The sequence below is a fragment of the Anser anser genome (assembly GCF_964211835.1).
Source record: "Anser anser genome assembly, chromosome: 2".
Taxonomy (NCBI): domain Eukaryota; kingdom Metazoa; phylum Chordata; class Aves; order Anseriformes; family Anatidae; genus Anser; species Anser anser.
Window position 1 is genome coordinate 162191760 of NC_139721.1, and position 19481 is coordinate 162211240.

The following is a 19481-nucleotide window of genomic DNA, read 5'->3' on the forward strand; positions in this document are numbered from 1 at the left end:
CGAGTTCTCTACTGCCAGAACACTTTTTTTGAAGCAGATAGATATAAATGCTCATCTCACTCTTTAACTGCTTTCAAGATCCTAAATTATTATTCTGGTTCTTCTCTAAAGAATCCTCAACATTTATAAAGAAAATCAGATAAGGTCTGACTACGAGAAGCAGTAACATCTTCATCAGCAAAGACAGCAGGGAGGAGAAACACCTTCCTGATGATTTTAAGTCGAGAGATCCCACTACCACTGTGCTAGGGCAAGAGTGATGCAGCTCTTCTGCACAGACAGCAGAAGGACATGGAAACGCCAGGGAGAAGGGAGTTACATTACTGGGGAAGGAAAAGAAGAAAATGACAACGGGTAAAAATGAAGACAGTGAGCAAGCACTGGCAGCAACACAAATTAAGAATTCTTCAGAATTATGAGAATTTGAATTCTTCAAAGGAAGAGAACTCAAAAAGCAGAATTCAAAACAGTTTGATTTTATTTCTTCACATCCCTTTTTAAGCAGGCAGTTTTGTCACCAGAGTCCCTTAAATCATTCACAGATAAAGAACAGTCTGGGTGGGAAGGGACCCAGAGAGTTTACAAGTCTTTTAAAACAGCATCCTTTTACTGGCATCAAGGGATTTTCAGTGCTGTCTCCATTGCTTTATTGTTACACAGCTTGTAACCAGCAGTAATCATGGCTCATCCAGAACCAGCTCTTCACTTGGTCCTATCTGTCAGAAGAGCTCCCTTTCCAGAACATTTCTCTCAAGACAAGTGACAAGTCTGTTTACATTTTGGAGAGATGAAGCTATTCAACTTGTTCAGTTCATCATTTAATGTATTAAATTACAACAGCAAGATTTTGACTCTTGTGGAACTACGCTACCTGAAAGGAAACAGATGTTGCTTGTGCTCCGTTCAGCACAAGAAAAAAATCAAGTAAAATAAGTCAAAAGAGGTAGTGATTTTTTTTCTTAAGATTAAAACTTCTTTATGCTTGTTCCCACATATCTAGAGTAGCTGTATGACACACTACCTTTTTTTGGTCTCAGATTTGGACAAACTGTGAGCTTCTGCTCTATGTAAGCAGGAATTCAACGTTGCTGGGCCAGCAACAAAATCATTGAGAAAGCATAAATCTCAAACTGGTTACTACTTTAAACTTCAACAGATCTACTTCTTGAACAGAGTTACGATTCTGTTTCCATGCGAGGATAATTACTAATGGCATTTTACAAATGGTTAACATTTGGTCTTAATTGACTTCTTGTTGCTGCCTTGTGTTGTCAAGACACAATCCAAATGTAGCTGGTATGCTGAAGTCACGCAAATACACTTGATCTTACAGAGTTCCAAGAGACAAAAGACGTTTTAAGATTTTTAAGATATGCTATTTAACAGTTACCTGGTGACGTTTGACAATATCCTTTAATTTATTAGCCAACTTCAGTTCTATATCTGGAATGAGGTAGATGGTTGGTCTACTCAGACAGTTGTTCTAGAGGAGGGAATAGGAAATTAAATAAGAAATTAGTAGGCCGCCTGTGACATAAACCAAAAAATTCCTGCTACAATCACCAATGCTTGAAAAAGCTCAAAAGGAACTGCACGTATCAGACTGAGATACGACACAATAATTCCAGCTCCAAAATCCTTACGACAATATTATTTCCCTTTCAGCCTCCCTACCACAGCCTTATTGTGTGTTTACATCTGGACTCTGCAGATTTGCTGTTAGCCCTGTCAGAGACATTATCACGGATGAAGGAACTCAACCCATTGTGGCTGTTCTTATGTTCCTGCTTTCACAAAAACATCTTTAATGAAAACCGTGTCTTGGATTACAAAGAATTTTTGACAGGTTCTGGAAGACTTCACAGGAAAAGAAATTCATCCACCATGCAGATTTGTGCACTTTCACAGTCTACATATACATTTGTTCTATTTGCAATTTTAACATGTACTTTATGTATTAAAGCAGCCATACAATGGTAATACTTTTTAATAAGTATCATTTCTTTTTGCTGTCCTTTCTCCTATTTCCATTTTTGACAAGCACCTGAAAGTTACATTTTTACTATATTATTTGAGTATAAACCACAGGTTTTTGACTTTGAGAAAAATATTCTGTTATTCACGTGCAGCAGTAAAAAAAGAATAACTTCAAGTTAGACTTCACACAACTGTTACCTGCTACCTTCTGGTAGTAACTCTGTACGTTTGATAAAACAAGTGAGAGCCTAAAATGCACCCCAGAAGTTACAGATGAAGCTCGTCAGTGGATCACAACCAAGGTACACGTGCTAGTGAATCATTTTCCCTGAGCACATGAACACATAGAGAAACTAGTTGGTTTTGTACAAGTTTCTTGCCTGCACTAGTGTTTTCTCAATGTTCATGAACATCTCCACATTTCGATCCATTCGGGATGGATTCTGCAGGTCAAACCTCCGCCTGTTGAAGGAAATGATTCAAAAATATTAAAAATATTAACTTTCCTCCATTCAGTAGTAAAGAATCTTTCATGTTTGACATAAAAAGCAGTATATTGCAGAAGCTACGTAAAAACACTTGAAACACGATCAGAAATATTTTTGCTTCACTTGGCAACTCTCACAAGCCAAAGAATCACCATGAAGCAATCAGCAAAATGCAACTGATTTATGAAATGTTTAGCAAAAAGGAAGGTTGAAACTGTCCAGCACAAACCCTGTAGCAGGGTTGTGCATTCCACTACAGTTGCAAAGGATAATTAAATAGGAACATAATCAAATGTTCAAGGTTGGTTTCAATGACTAGAGGGGAAAACTCGTGAACAAGTTCTCGTGTTTTCCTTATTTTTAAGGAAATTTTTCTTTTTAAGTTGCACCCACCCACCAGTCCCAGACGCTAACCCAGGAACAAAGAGCAATCCATTAGCTGGGGTCTCCTGAACCACAGACCTGTCTGAGAACAAGCCACCCGCCACCCACCCAGCATGTAGGTAGCTAATAATCCACGGCAGCATTTCATGATCGTCTTTATTGGACTCTGGTACTTTAAAGTTCCCCACTTCATTGACAAAGTAATCAAAACCCTGGAAATAACAGCGCAGGTTGAAGCATCTATCAGAAACGGAGGGAGTGGCACAACCTGAGGCTTTCTACCGGGGAGGAAGAAACCCAAGAGCCCTCAGCGGGCGTTCTGCCAGGCCCCCTGCCACGTGCAGAAGTCACGGACGAATCACCTCAGATGAAGAACTGGAGCAGTGTCCCCGCAGAACTGGGAAGGCTGGACAGTAAGGGCACCGGTGCCAAAGCTCAGCACCTGCGTAGCACCGACCCAGTGCCGCTACCTGGGTACGGGGCTGCGGGGGCCTCAGACGGATTTGGGCCTGACCCTGCGCACCTCAGCCTTTTCCGTAGCACGACGGCGTCTTTGGATGATCAGCTTGGTGACTCTCAGGTGTCAAACACCGTCTGGTGCACTGCTGTGCCTCTGGTTTTGAAAAAAGCTGTCAATAAGCCTGACAATGCACTTAACCAGAGCGCTGAGCTGGCGGTCGGGGCGGCAATCAGGATTTCAGCACATGAAACGCTCCTTAACGCAGGGAAGGAGCCGTGCTCTAATTACCCTGGGGTGACTGACAGGCTGCTTTCACTTCACACCCAACTTCAAGCACAAGAATTTATTGCTGCACCCGTATCCTTAATGGCAGTTTCTTTTAAACACCAGCTTGTTTCCAGTAACACAGCAGATCAATTTTTAAAGTTCATAAATATACAATGAGGGTAACCAAAGCAAAATTGATTTTTAGGCACAAAACCCATTACTACCCAAAAATGGCATCCCACCAGCATCATACTACTAAATTTAACAGACACCTCAGCCGAGGCCACCACATTTTTCTTCATCTGAGGCTTTCTAGTATTTTCAAAAAGACGTCGTCCAAGCAGGTGGCACTGCATAAATATGCTGTAGTGTTGGGCAGCACTAGCAAACATCCGCTATTAGTCTAAGACTGCTTCTATCCTCAAATGGACTCTTAGGACCTGGCAAATAATTTAATGATAACATTTGACATATTTATTAGAATCTTCTTTTAATTTTAAAAGAAAACTACGACCTCTCTGGACTGCACTGTGCATGTTGAAAGCTCTACGCTGACTTCTAGAAGTACAACAAGTCATCAAGAAGTCTGTCGATTCACTGCACAACACAACTTAATGCATTAAAGTATTTTACACCTAGATGCACAGGATTTTAAGAGCCAAGATCTTCTCCAGGATTTGTGCACGGACAGCTTTATAGTCTATTTAAAATGTATGCTTCTCAAGTAAGTATAATAGCGCTTCAAGGAAGTGAAAGAAAAGAAATGCCAAATAAATACAAATTATTTTCCTAGACACCTAAAAAAGTCTTCAGTAGCCGTGAAACAAAGACATTTAAGGCATTCAAGGTTGACCAAAATTTTTACATTTGCTTGCCTAAAATCTGCACTAGATTCACTTGATGCTATGCATGCCCCCAAACTTTCACCTGCTTCTGAAACCCATACTTTAAGAGAAGCATGTCAATATATTAAGAAAAAACACTCTTTGTAGTTGCCCGTTTAGATAAAATGGTAGTACCAATTCTTCCTGTCCTCAGTTTAACTGATACCCTCTGGCAGGTTTTAGCCAACAACTATGTGAATTGCAGTGATAGGCAAGGTATGTCCAGCTGCACTGGATAAGTGCATTTTTGAGACATACCTATTATGACGAGGAAAGGTACTTCTCCTATAAGACAGATCATTCACAAACAGGTTAAGCAAGAGCGACAATGCATACCATTAAAAAAATAATCATATTTCAGGCAAAACACCACATATTATTTGGTTGAGTCAGTGAAGGATACATTCCAAGATCTAAGTCTGATCCACAGAGTTAAATTCAAGTATTACTTCCCTCTACATCCCACATGCACAAACACAAGGCACTACCCACTAGTTTTGAGGGATCAGCAAGAGAGTGAGACAAGAGGAGGCAGCTGTGTATCTGAGCTTTGCTGACAAATTTCAATGAAAGAAAACTAAATTTGTTAAGGAAAGAAAGTGGAACGTTTAAATATGTCCTACTTCATGAATATTTAACTCCTTTGCCTTAAGGCAAAAAGGTAGCAAGACACTCCTGAAAGATACGCCACACAGAACGTTACAGATATCACATCCTGGGTGTTGGCAATATCAGAGTAGGGGAAAAAATAGAAAGACTAATGGCTTTCTGATATAACCATCTTAGATATCCAATTAGCTGATATGAGTATAAACAACTCCTGAAAAACAACCGGTCATACTAGAATAACTTGATTTTTTGCCTTTTAATTTGCTCTTGTGGGTCACAGAAACAGTCAATTCCAGGAATGCTCTTACAGGTCTGCACAACGTCAGATCAAGAGCTATTAAAATTCATGTGCGAGAACAATCTCTGCTTGCTTTTATCTCATGACTTCTCATCTTCAATTTTCTTCCCATGTTCTCAAATACCGTAATTCATGCTACTGCCTTTTTGCAAAGATTATAACTTAGAAATGAACAAGTCAAAGCACCACTGTGGTATCACATTAATAGTTCTAATACTAGTGTCAATAGCTACATGGGCAGCGTCTTAACTACTCACATTCCTCATTTCTGGAGGTTGATAAGCAATGGATCACTTTGTATTTATTACTATCTGATGATGACAATTCATATTTTCCTAGACCTAACTAAACCCTATACTCAGTACAGTTAGAAATATTCGTATCTTTCAGATGGAAAATAAATTGTAAGATAACCAGTTAATTTGCTCAGTCATACAGCACATAAATTGCAAAAAAAGAAGTCTCAAGTTTGTAATTAACTTCCAACCTAGAAGTTCAAGAGCCCAAACTTGGACAATTCATCTTTAAATTTAGGAGTGAGGGCACGTCTTTAAAAAAAGCTACCATCCGCAAAACAGGGGAAAAAAATTCCTCTTCCCATCTCCAACTCCCTTGCCTACCCAGTTCTCCAGAAAGTATTAAATCTCAAGTAGTTCGCATAGGCATTTCATGTGCTTAATTTCATGCAGAAGGTGTATAAATCAAAATAAAAACTTACCAGCCCTGTTCATTCTTATATTTGTAAGCAGCACCAAGAATGTGACATAATGTACCTCCAGCTTTGAAATCCATGAAGCACTTTGCCTAGAACCAGAAAGGAAAGTGAGAACAGTGACATTCACTTTTATGTCATCGTTTTAACAATGAATACATACTTGTCAGCTGAGTTTCAGACATCTACACCTTGTCACTGTGCGGATCTGCCCTAAAATGCTAAATCCAACTCATATCTTCACTCTCACTTCTAGCTGAGCCGCACATTCATAAACAGGTACTCCGTCTTCAAGAACTGAAATTCAACAGCAGCAGGAGGAGACAGAAAGCTCTGCTGAGCCTCACCAAGCCTCTTCTCCGAAGTCACGCAGGACTGCTGCCTACATAGAAAGGCACATTTTTCCCCTTATTTTAGTTTGGAATTCTCTTTGCTATCTTGCTCATATCTCCTGTGAGGATGTTTGTATGTTCTTGGAAAAAATAAGTTACTGTCAAGTAATCTTAGCAACGGAGGAGAACTGGAGAGCTCAGCTAAAGCTGGGGCCAGACAGAAGCAGCACTAGAATCTGTTTTAAGCATGGTCCCCGGGGTACTGACATGCCGTGGATCTGAAGTTTTCAATACACAGTTTGGAACAGGAAGGAGAAAAACATGCAACAGCATTTATGAACTAAGTGGTTAAAGAAACTGACATGTCATGACTACAGAACAAATTAAAACTGTTTCTGTTCACCAGGCCTTCTCTCTACAGTTACAGATTGTTTCCAAAAGGACTAATAAATCAATTTGACTGAACCACAAAAAGAAAAGCGATTTAAGTTTATTTAAGCCATGTCATTAGTTACAAACATGAACTTCTTTCTAATAACTGCGGCACTGCTCTTGGCAACTTTTATACAGAAACAGCACTTTCGAAGAGTTTACTTAGGCAAACAGGTCCATTCCCCAGGCAACTTCAGACACATCTAAAGAAAGCTGCTCTAATAATAAACCCAACTGATAAAATTAGGCCAGTCAGTCACGCAGATAAGCTTCCACAGCAGAAAGGCACATTCTGCCTGGGTGTCTGCGTCCCCTGGCAGGAAGGATGCAAGCCCACGCCTCACAGCCTGGGGTAGCGCCTACCCCAAGGGGCCCTGCGGGGCCAGCTCCTGCTGCCGAGACCCCAGCCCCATACTGGAAGGGGAAATGAAACCCGTCATCCCTCAGGAGTGCTGAACACGCCAGGATCAGGGTCTGGTTTGTGTTTCTCAGTAAAAAAAGACTCGTACAATTCAGCGAACAGAACCTGGGAGCGGCCTGGTGGCTGGGCTCCAGACACCGGTGGCTGCCTGCAAGCTGCCTCCTGAGCGAACCGAGCGGGGAGCGCACAAGGCAGGAGGCACTGCACACCCACGGCAGCTTTGGGTCAGCTTTTCCTCAGCAGGAACGTTTCTGATCTAGCTTCCAACTTACTTTTTGAGATCAGACTAGGTAATTTTCTTTAAAGTCAGTTAAATGATGCTTCAGGAATGTTTGCTAATAAAAACGAACACCAAAGGACAAACGGTCTTGGCATTACTGACAAGCATTTAAAATTCATTCTTCAATCAGGAAACTAATATGGGAGCATGGGAATTAAATGAAACATTGCCTTCCTTGGCTCTAGGGCCGCTGGTGGAAAAAAAAGCAGTTCTGTGAAGTATCTGATATGCCAGTGTCCAAGAACAACATAAACAAAATCCTTCGTAAGCATCCAACAAGAGCAGAGCCGCTCCCGGCCTACCATCTGTTGACAGCCCTCCTGCGTGCAGAAAGCGATCAGGATCCAAGGCGACCACACGCGTACCTGAGCTCGAGCCGCCCGTGTTTCAGCACTATTCTTAGCGGCCTCAAGTCCCTTATGGACTGGGCAGCCCCTGATCAGAAGCCTGAATTACAGCACCGAACGATGGCACAGACACGCTGCGTGGCTCCGCGAAGGCAGTGCTGGTTCTCAAACGTGCCGGCCGCCCCAAAACACTCCCTGCTGCAACGCTGCTTCAGCACCGCTACGCGGGTTGGGCATCTCGAGGCTGCCCTACATGCATACGGCCGTGGCCTTCCAGGCCATCTCCTTCCCCAGAGCAGTGGGTGCCTGACCGCAGGCTCTGAGAGGTGCTGGCCATGCCACCACGCACAGGGGGTCTGGCTGACACCACACCATGAAGAATGGTACAGAAATTTCTCTCACAGACTGGCGTCCATTTTTACTGTCAGCAGCCTCTAGCAAGACCCTCTTACGCTAGCAACAGCGGCCGGTTTAATGAAAGGAAATAGCTTTTAGCAATTAGACAAAACCTGTTCTGCTGAGATGTAACTGTCAGCAACCTCCTACAGATTCCCCCAACACTTTCACCCAACAAAATCCAGTATAACAAGGCAATTAATACCAACTGACCTCACAGTTTGCTGTCTTTTAAGAGTATCTTACCATAACCTTTGCTCGAAACATGCAAAACTGTCTTTAAGACAATTAATCAACATTTTCGTATCTGAGAACTATTAAGGTTAGACAACATGCGATCAAATGCCGTGATCAGAAGACAGCAGTTACGCTGTACCAGCCCTTCATTTAACCCACATCCAGTTACAGATCCTTTCCTGTACCAAACCCTTGCCAACAACAGGAGCTTAAACTCAGAATTAACACCCTGTACCAAGTACCAACTCGTTGATGGAAATGGGTACAGTTTTATGGTCCACACTGCCAGATCAAAGTAAAGCACCACAGCGTTCACCTCTGATCCTGAGGCTTTTCACCACCACTGAGGTGTCACCAGGTCAGAAAGGAAGAAGGCGAGCTACGTTTTAACGGCATCTCGTGGTGCTTCCTGGTGCGTTCCCAAGCATCACGAGAATCACCTTGTAAGTCAGCCTGAAAACCCTTTCTGGAAACAACATCCACGAGTTCACACTCTTAACAAAAGAAGTTACACAAGCAAAATATGTCTGGAAAAAAGTAATCATAAAATAGTGATAGTATTCCATAATGGTGAAGTAAAGAAGATAAAGTTACTTTCATTTTCACAAAAACTTCAGTTTAGGATATTGGAATGAGTTATAAACATTCCCAACTTAATTTGTATATCAAAAAGTATCCTAAGTTGCATGGTCTTAGGTTCCTAGTGAGCATTTTGTGGCAATAAATGAAGACCCTCCTGCTGATGTCCACAATGCTTACAAACACATTTACGGCAGCTGTCTTGGGCCACAAAACCTACCCTAAACCAGCCAACTGGGTGCTTGGTACCATGAGGATGCTGGAGTCCGTGCCCTCCACAACTGAAATCCTTAGCTTACTGTCCTGAACATTTGCTGCATCCCTCTTTACCACGTGTTTAAAGTTCACACTCATTTGGGCAAGAACGTTTTCACGGTATACAGGGTTCCAAGCACAAAAGGGCTGATCTCTGAACACTACCACAAAGATAGTGCTGGTAAAGATGTACCAAGTTTGAACTTTAAATGCTATAAGCAACCCTTAGAGTATTATCTCTGTATGCCAACACTCTGAGTGGCTGGAAAACTGTCCTAGACAAACTAGGTAACTATGTACTACTAAAGACGTGGTATAGCCAATTTTCAGCACTGACAGCATCACGGGTTAGAAGGTTTCACTTGGTATTTCTGTTGATTAAACTTATTTGTTTTGGAAAGAGCACGTTATTCAGTCAATTTAGGATGCATCAATCCAAATGGATTTGACTTAAAGTTTAGAAGTTTACACAGAACGTGCACGAGAAATTAAAACCTTTCCACGGCATGCAGGAAATCATTTCCAAATGTATAGAAAATAAGCTGCATCAAACTGAAAACCTGCTTTTCAAAAAGGAGCGTGCAATTTCACCCCTTCCAGAGGATGCACCAACAAAAGCTTCAGACTAAGCACACATCTCCCCGTCACCTGGAAGCATGCCAGCGGCGCAGACCCTGGATGAAGAACAAAATAGGCTATTGTAGCAGCAGTGGGTTAACCCCAGTACTCACAGGAAGCTTTGTGAAGGCAGGATTGGTGACATGTTTTCCAAAGGCATCTTCCTGGAATTGCAGCAGCTGCACCACCAGCCCAGCCAGCGTTTTATTGGTAGGAGCATCTGCTTGAACATACTGAAAGACAAAACACACACGCTTACTTGGGATAGAGGATAATACAATGGAAGGCTGGTTTATTAATTCCCCAGATGACTTTCATCAGTTGCAGGGCACAATTTAAGATTTAAGGATCGCTGGCAGGGGAGGGAGGACTGGGCACACACAGAACAAGCACGATGCACATTTTTCAAGCTGTACTCCTAAAATATAGGACCTTTCTGTGAATCATCATCAATTCATCACGGCCACTGGTGTTTTAAACAAATACTAACTACTTTGATCTGTTTCATAGATCGTAATAAAGGAACAGGCTAATTCTGGCCTACACACATACAAGGCTTTCTACAGCAACTTTAGCATATGCTTTGGAACGACATAAACGTTTCCCAAAGTTACACTTCTAATAAAAAGCATACATGGAAAGGGAGAAATCACAGCATGGAATTAAGAAAACAACACAACAAATGGCTGCAGAGTTTTCATTACTCCTAGCATACTATATTCGCTTACTAGACGTACTCTTCTCAGCAAGCCAGAAGCCCTCCAAGAGCAGAACAACCGTTCCTTCACGTAGAATACAGGGCAATATGAGCTACCCTATAGTCATTCACCTGAGGAACACTATGTACCATGCGAGCTTTGTGCTTCCTTTGTATCGGGTTCTCCTACAGCCTCTTAAAATAAGAGGAGCCAGAAACCTGAAAAAAAAAAAAAACTTAAAACCTGAGCCAGAACCTTCAAAGGTTTAAAGGTGTGGTGTGAGCAGGAACTAAGCTTTCCAAAGTCCCATCTGCGTAGTGAAAGACACCACGAACATGCTGACTCTCCCATTATGACTTTAAAGTATCCGACTACCTCAAGATTTGAGTTAAAACAAGCAGACATACATCTGAGAAATTCAAACTTCGCAACAAAGGACACAAACACCCAGAAGACTCCCTAGGAGTCCTCCCAAAGCTGCATACTCCTTACTCCTCCTCCCTCCCGCATGAAAGGAGGCAATTGTGACAATTTTATGCAATTAACAATTCCTATCAATTCCCATCAGCTACCGCAGAGATACGGAACAGCAAGAAATCAGTCTTTATTGCTGTCGGAATCCAACCAGAGGTAAAGACGTTTGCTCTCAGGCTTTTTAAAACCCCTACCCTTGCGCTCCTCCCAGCTCGCAACTATTTCTTTTTTATACATAATTTTCCAACGAGAAGCTCTGCCCGCTGGGGCTGAATTCAGAGCGGTTTAAGCAATCTTTTGTTGAATTACGGATGCCAGACAGGACAGCAGAATGCAGCACGTGACTAGCCCAGATGCCTCGCTTAATCCAGCATCTGCACTTAGAGCCCCTCGCCAGGTGCCGCGGCTCGGCGGGGAGCGTGCCCCTCTCCTGCCTTTGTCACGGGCAGCAAAACCCTCCAGCAGGGAGGCACAGAATTACGCTTCCACTCCTGCTGCTGAATTTGCCAGAACCCTTGTTTTTTATTAAGGGCTGCCAAACCAAGGAGGATTACTTCAATACATACAGCGCTGTACGTTTTTAAAGCTGTTAATTAATATTTTTCGTACAGGTTTAGAACAGGCAACTGCTGCACCCAGGACGCGGACAGATGAAGTGCCTCGCAGCTAGTGGCCATAAAGCCCCCATCGTTTTGGGCATTCAACCCCACGTCACAACCTTATCCAAGCCTGAACAAAACCCTGCCGTCGCAGCTCAGCCGGGCCCATCACCCTGCACCCAAACACAAATTCGGAGGCGCAGGCAAAACGGGCAGGTGCTGCGCTGCAGACCTGAGATCTGCACGAGCGTGAAAACAAAAGCACAGCAGATGAAACAATCCCATTCCTACGAAATAATCCCCTTCCTGTTACCAAAACAGCTTTGGTCCCAAAGACGCTCACACGCCGTACCTATTAAAGGCATCCAGAAAGCAAAACTGCTGGTTCCACGTTGAGTCCAGCTACCTCAAGGTGGAAACGTTCACCACCTACCCACAGCACTTTCTCTGTATGCACACGTAGGTCGATGGATGAAGAATTTTTCCCAGTAAAACAATAAATTACACTGTGCCACCACGCCTTCAGCGCGCATAGGAGGCACGCTCCAGGTATATTATAAAAATAATACAGAAGTGGCTTTTGCACGTCTCCTCTGAAGCCACGCAGCCTTCGTTACTCTGCCAATGCTGGGCAGAGCAAACAAAACAACCGATCACTGACCCAAAACCTGCATTCAGCTCATGCCCTTCCCAGCCCATCCAGCGTACTTAAGCTCACAGCTTCTTTATGGCACCAAACCAAAGCCTTCAGCATAATCCCCTAGGTACGGTTATCTCGGCTCCTGCTTTGAGGATCCCACGGGAAGGTAGCTCGTGAAGGGGAAGCAGACAGAGAACGTTCTTCACACAAAGCGACAAAAACAGAAAACGAAAACCGAGAAGGGAACATCCAAGCTGGGGGTTTCTTTGTCACTTGCAGATGGGAGCCGGCGCTGCCAGCAGCAGCAGGGGATGCACGGGGCTGTGATTTAAGGGCTGAGGAGCGCCGCCGCTGTAACACGGGGCAGGCAGGGCTGGCACCCGCCCGAACAGAACCGAGTCTGAGAGATTCTGGTACCGGCTTACTGCATTTTTCATAACGTGTTTTCCCTTAGAAAGGCACGTCGACGTGAGCACGCCTGGGAAATGCAATCTTAAGACACGAGTTCTCAGGCAGCCGCTCTTCCCTCGCCGACCCCGCTGCCACCTGCGGCACCGGCTGGAGGCTGTCGGAAGGCAGGCGGTAGGGATCCCCGCTGCCACCCTGCGCTGCCACTATCTCGCCACTTTTTTGTGCGGGGAAGTCACTTCCTTGCCTGAGGCTTCCCCTGAACGACAAGGACAAAGCCTTCAGAAGGAAGCACAAGAACCTGGACCTCTCGTTCATCACGCAGGAACACCGACGGAGCTGGCGCCGCAGGCTGTAGCGCGGCAAAATTAAGGAAGATAATTTCCTGAGGGATACTCAGGGCTGTCGGAGGACCACAGGAGGCTGAAGTCACAACGCACCTGCGCTGCTCTCCACAGCAGACGGAAGCAGAAAGCGATTCTGCAGCAAACAAAGACCTTTAAACAATAAATTCTAGAAACGATGCACTGCTCCTAGACAAATAACTTCGGTGTAAGAGGATTTTGGTAAAGGCTGATCTGTACCGCACACTTCCCTTACAACTACGAACACAAAAAACATGACGCATCATTAAACTCCGCCGGCATCAAACAGGAACCACACACGCTCGGAAGCCTTTTAGTATAACTCAAGTCATCCAAGAACCACTGCATCCACTACCAGCAGAAGAAATCACTTCTCTTCCCCAGCAAGATCTGCCGTTACAGCTGCACGGGACGAGCCCTTGCCGCAGACCCAAGGGACAGATTTGTGTATCCAGTTTTGATGTGGTTACTAACCTTAAATAACCCCATTACGGCTCTACGGTGTAGCCCTGACACAAAATCCTTTCCTTCCCCCTAACAAAGAACGTTTCAGCTCAAATAGCTAGGTAACGGGGAAAGGAAAACCAGCATTAAAATACTTTGATTTAGCTTACAGCCCTTGTTCCTTTTTTTTTCTTAAAAGGCAAGCGCACAAAAGAGCTCCAAACACGGAGAAAAACCTCCCTCAGATTAAACCACAGCCAAGAAACACTCGATAGGGTCAGCACCCCGGGTTCAGCTCGCGGCAAAGCAGCGGGTGGGTGGTCCCTGGCCAGGCACCCAGCACCCAGACCCCTGCCCCTTCCCAGCACCAAACACCTGAAGTAGTAAAAGAGGGTCCCAAATATTCGGCAGAACACCCGGGCTCCCAAGCCGTACCTTGCACACCGCACGCGTTAGTGCCCCTACGGACAGCCTGCCCTCCATCTTCTCCTCCAACTCCTTTCCAAGGCAACGCTCCCCTTTCTCTTTAAAAAAGGGAACAAAACACCCCAAACCCCGTGTTTTTGCAGCCTCCTGTCTCAGTGGCACGACTTCTGGAGCCACGAAGCAGCCACATCTCCCAAAGTGTCAAGCCGGACATGACTAACGCGCTGGGAATTGTCCTCAGGGACTGCAACTGAAAGGCCAAGGCTATTCTCCATATCCTTCGTAACACATGCAAAGTTAGGAAAAAAAAAAAAAGAGGAGAAAGTGTTTTAAATACTTCATGACAAGGCATTTCACATAAGCCATCTGTTGCTCAATGTCAAAGGAATTACTGAACACGTAACACCAGAGATCACTGAGCACTTACACAACAGCAAGTGCATCGCCCAGTTTTCCTTTGCTTTTAAAGTGCGAATTCCTGCTTCTAAGGGACACCTTGACGTCCCCAGCGCTAGCCTACCCAAATGCTACGAAACAGGACTCTCAGCTCCTCTGAAACAGGACTCTCAGCTCCTCCAGGACTTAGAACCACGGCATAATTCAGACACGAGCCCCAAACACCCCCCCAGGGCCCGGGATGAAGCGAGGTCCTGCAGCTGCCAGCCCAGGGAAACAGCACAAGGCGACTTTCACGCCTCGCACATGCAGCCAGGACGGGGCTGAAGGCTGCAACAAACAATATCGTTTTCTGCCGTCACCAACAGCGTGCCCCAACGTCCCTGCCCCCTGTACCAGCACCCTTTACTAACAGCCGAGTCCCCCCTGCCCAGCAGGAGCCCCCGGTGCCTGTTTGCCCAACGCTGGCTTCCTCACTGCCAACGCTCCGGCTGTGAAAAGGGCGAGGGGAGCTTCGTGCTGGGAAAGCAGGACGTCCTTCTGCAGCAACATGAGGCCACGGAACACACGCCCCTACCGCACTGAATTCATCCCCAGCCACGCTGCCTACACAGCCCATTCCTCCTGGTTAACAAGGGCTGGTTTTCCGCTACCCAGCCCAAGCTGCCCATACTATTTGAACCTCTTATTTTTCGAGCTGTGCTCTAGAGACACGGAGAACTCTCGGGGATCTGAAGACCCGGCAACGAGCAGATTCACAAAGGCAGTTCTCTCTCCCCTCGCCGGCCGACTCCTGGACCTGGGCGGTGCTCGCTGCGGTTCGCTGGGTTCTCTCCAACACGGCCACGGCTTCCTCGGCGCCCCCGGGGCTGGACACAGCGGGCAGGCAGCGCCGAGCTGTACGGGTCCTGCTGCGGGCACAGGCTGGGCAAGGTCAGCTCTAATCGCTGCGTGCTCTCCTGAAAGAGGCCGTGCGCGCACAGCAAAGCTGCCACCTGGGCTACAGGGAACGAGATTAAGGGCAAAGCATCCACCGCACAAAGCAGCGCGACCCAGCTCCGGGCAGAGCTTCCACCGGGAGCCTTACGGACACTTCTCTAAGCCCCAGCAGTGCCCACAACAACAATCCGTTTCTTTGTTTCCCGAACCAAGAATCACTTCCCGATTTTTAAAGGACTTTCCGCAGCGATATTTTGGAATTCATTTGCCCGGCGCGGGCCGCTTCTTCGCCCAGTTTTAATTACCTCGCAGAGCCCAGGAAACAACCAGAGGTATCTAATCTTTACAGCCGGTAGCGCCGATAAGTGCAAACCAATTATGAGAGACGAGCGTTGCTTTGGAGCGTGGCGCGGAGGCTCCCACTCGCGCGGCGCAGATAAGGGGCTGCGCGGTGCTGAGAACCATCCTGCCGGGGCTCTGCTGGGGGAGCAGCACCGGGAGCAGCCCCGGGAGCAGCTCCTGCCAGCCCCGGTGCCTCCAGGGAGCCGGTGCTGCCGGACACCGGTACCGGCCCGGGGTTACTTTACACACCTGAGGTCCCTCGGGGTCACGGGGGTCTTCCAGCTCGGGCACGCGGTGCTCCTCGGGGGCCGGTAACGGCAGGGAGCGGGGCCACAAGGGAGCCCCGGTGCTTTTTGCGTTACGGTTTCTTTACCGACAGACACGGCCCAAGCCGCTTCCCCAGCCGGTTCCGGGGCTCACGGCAGCGCAGGGCCCGGCACTGCTCGGCCCGGAACCGCTGTGCTCGTGTCGGAACGGCCGGGACCGGGACCAGGACCGGGACCGGCCCGGAGCTGCCCCCGTGCCCCGGAGCAGCCCCCGTGCCCCGGAGCAGCCCCCCCCGGCCCAGCCCCCCCCCAGCAGCCGCCGCCCCGCGCTGCCCCCGCCGCCTTTGTTCGGGCCGGCGGGCGGCCAGCGCTGCCCAACCCCTAGGCCAACCCCCCCCCGGTCCCGGTTGCCCCGGCCCCGGTTCCCCACCCCCGGCCCCGGCCCCGCACCTTCTTGTAGTGCTTCCCGAGCCAGACGCGCACCGAGTCGAGCTGGGACACGGTGTCGGGGCTCTCCCAGAACTTGCCCGTCGGGCCGCCGTCCTTCCGCCGAGCCACCGACAGCGCCGCCAGCCCCGGGCCGCCCGCGGCCGCCGCGGCCGCCGCCGCCGCCACGGCCACCGCGGCCGCCCCGGGCCCCGCACCGCCGCCGCCCGCCGCCACCGCCGCCGCCATTGTTGGCCTCGCCGAGCGCCGCCGCCGCGGCCCTGCGCCTCCCCCCCGCCCCGCGCCGCGCATGCGTCGAGCGCCCCGCCCCGCCCCCGCGGCGGGGGACCGGGAAACCCCGCCCCTCACCCCCCCGTCCCCCTCACACACACACACGCAGACCGGCCCCGCGCTCCCCGCCGCCATCTTGGCGCCTGCGCTGCGCCTCCCGCCCGGCTCCGCCTCGGGAGCCACGGGGCTGAGGGGGTCTCTGAGGGGCTCCGTATCCCCTCGCGGCCCGGCCCGTGGTGGCTCTTGGACGCTGCCGGTTTGTTAACCTCGGCTGAAAGCGGTCCCTGTAGAGCCAGCGCTGCTCTGCCGCCCCCCCCCCCTTTGTTTCTGGTATCGCCTTGTGGCGGCGGGCTGCCTCACAGGGAGCGAAGCGTCCAGTCTCTGCTAGGCTCCCGGTGGTTTTTTATTTCTGTGGAGAGCTGTGCGCCCTCTTGGATCTGCTCCTCCTGCTTAAGGACAGGGGACTGTGCCCATCAGACCCACACGCTTCCTCACAGCTGTCCCTTGGGAGCCGTAATTGCAGTAATTACAGAAGTTAGGTTCTTTTTTCTCCTTCCCTGTTTCTAAACAGCTGAGCCCTTGCTATATGCATTTATATGCATTTATAACATATACGACAGGTACTCCTTGTGTTCCTGTGGGGAAACAAAAAGCATTTACCTCACACAGCTTCAGCCCAGGCTGTTTGTTCTCTGATCGGCTACCACAGGATGTGGTAGAGCCCCATCGTCCTCAGGCAGCAAGGCTGGGTGCACTGCTCCTTCAGTGAGTAGGGCTTACAGAGGAGAGAACGTCATCTAACAGCATCTAATAAACAGTGTTTTGGGGAGAAAAAATAATAATAAAAAAGTGGAAGATAGGGAAATTGAGAAACATAACTAGAGAGTAAATAAGGGGCGAATGTAACTACCCTATAGTGAGTTTTGATCCTGACGGTCTTTAATAAATTCCCAAGTGAATCCTAAGCAGAAGTTGTCTTGCTTTCATCAGATCACAGAGCATCGCTTGGGAACAGGCAGAGAGTTGGTTGCAGAGTCTTCCTCTTCAGGGAGAAGTAGGGCTGGTCACCCACCAGGGATGGGTCAGTCATCAGCTGGGATCACGGTCCTGGGCTTCCTTCCACAGCACAAAGGATTTCAGCCAGAGGCAGGGACATGGGTAAAGAGCCAAATCACAAGAAAACGTAGTGCTCATTGTGGCTTCAAAAAAAAAATAAAAATCAAATGGACTAAAATGCAGTGAACCAATCTGCACCAAGTCTTCACTGCTGGGTACGTTCAGATTTATCGTATCTTTCCGTAATCACATCTAGTACTATGTAGTAAGTCATTATGAGGCAATTTTCTCCAATTTTCCTCTTTTGAAAACACTTTAGCTACTAATGTTTTATTTGTGAATCCAATCGTTCAAAATAAAAAACGCAACAAGTGACAGGCAGAAAATAATCTGTATGTAATTATGCAATATGTCAAATTCTAGTAAAGAAAATTGAGTATACTTCCATGCTTTAGTTTTCATTCAATTACAGAAAAATATGAATGACAAAGCTGGGGGCTCCTCCAATTTTCACATTTTTCAAACCAACCTAAAGAGCACAGTCCTTGGTTCACACAAACACTAACAGAAACCCGCACACAGCTGTGGTGGTTCCCCATTTAACCCTAGAGCTTTTTCCTTTTTTTTTTTTTTTCTTTTCTTCCTGAACTCCCCGTACTTCTGCTCCATCTGTACGCATCTTGGTACAAACTAAGCCACCTACCCCTACCTGCCAGGCTGCGGTTAGCTGTCTGCAGGCGGTGTGAAGGTTTGCAGTGCACCGTTACAACGGGGAACCAGACCCCTCTGGCAGCGGGCAGCCTTTGAGCTACCTGAACTCTTAAACACAGAGTATCACTGAGTCAGGCAATTTATTTTACAGAATGTGTCTAGGCAACGCTTGGGCATTTTACTGCCACTTTATCAAATATAGACTGGAAACAGCTCTGCATCAAAATCATCCCGATATAAAAACTTTCCTGGGCTTACCTCAATTTTCTAGAGGTCCTCCCACCCCTGAACACTCCAACCCAGAAATAAAATACTTGCAAGGAAGGACACTTATGGAGAATAAAAACAACCAAACATCCAGAAATCTGAGCTTCACAGAACATTTTGAAAGGCAAAGTGCCCTTCCCACACATCCTGTCATGGGTTACCATCCCTTGGAGGTCTAGCACCGTCGCTCCCTCAGGTGCCTAAGCCTATCCTGATCTGGGAATCTTCTCATCCGCTGCTGAAACAAGGTCTCACGCACAGCAGTGCCACGCACTGCTTGTGCTCCACCACACCAGCCCAGCAGGCAGCTTTTTGATGCTGCAGCATGCACAGCAACACTTCACACACACACCAGAATCCAGAAGTGGAAAGGTGCGAGGCTCCCAAGGCTGTATGTTCTGTGGAGTGAAAAGGAGAGAAAGGAGAAGTTGCTGGAATTAAGAGCCCAGAATCACATGCTCAAAGAATACTGCAATATTCACCTCGTCCCAGACCCCGACAGCTGCTGGAAGTCCAGCAGATTCAATTTAGAACACTAGCTGTTCCCCAGGGTGCCAAAACAAACCCAAATTTTAAGATCAGTGAACACTTTGGAGTTCACGACGTTTCCAGGATCGCCAGTTCAGCTATCCATTGGTATCAAGACCACTGCCTTGCCACCTCCACTTAGGTTCCTTATTTTTCACAGGCTCATCTGAAAAGGCTTCCAAAGCAAATGCTGCGCACTTGAGCCCAAACACAGGACAGATCTGGTATG

At 47.3% G+C, this 19481-nt stretch overlaps 1 protein-coding gene across 3 annotated transcripts in view; it reads right to left on the reverse strand.

Moving 5' to 3' along the window:
* The window catches only part of SMARCC1 (SWI/SNF related BAF chromatin remodeling complex subunit C1), a gene marked incomplete at its 5' end in the record, with an annotated part of 83144 nt that extends 66433 nt beyond the window's left edge, over positions 1-16711 (reverse strand). For 2 of the 3 annotated variants that reach the window (XM_083825496.1, XM_083825495.1), the window contains 6 exons: positions 1391-1483; positions 2358-2439; positions 4719-4745; positions 6086-6171; positions 10090-10209; positions 16424-16711. In XM_083825496.1, coding sequence (XP_083681622.1) covers positions 1391-1483; positions 2358-2439; positions 4719-4745; positions 6086-6171; positions 10090-10209; positions 16424-16711 — 696 coding nt within the window. The remainder of the gene's footprint in view (positions 1-1390; positions 1484-2357; positions 2440-4718; positions 4746-6085; positions 6172-10089; positions 10210-16423) is intronic. The other variant, XM_083825497.1, reaches the window with a different exon arrangement.
* Between the last annotated feature and the right edge of the window lie 2770 nt (positions 16712-19481).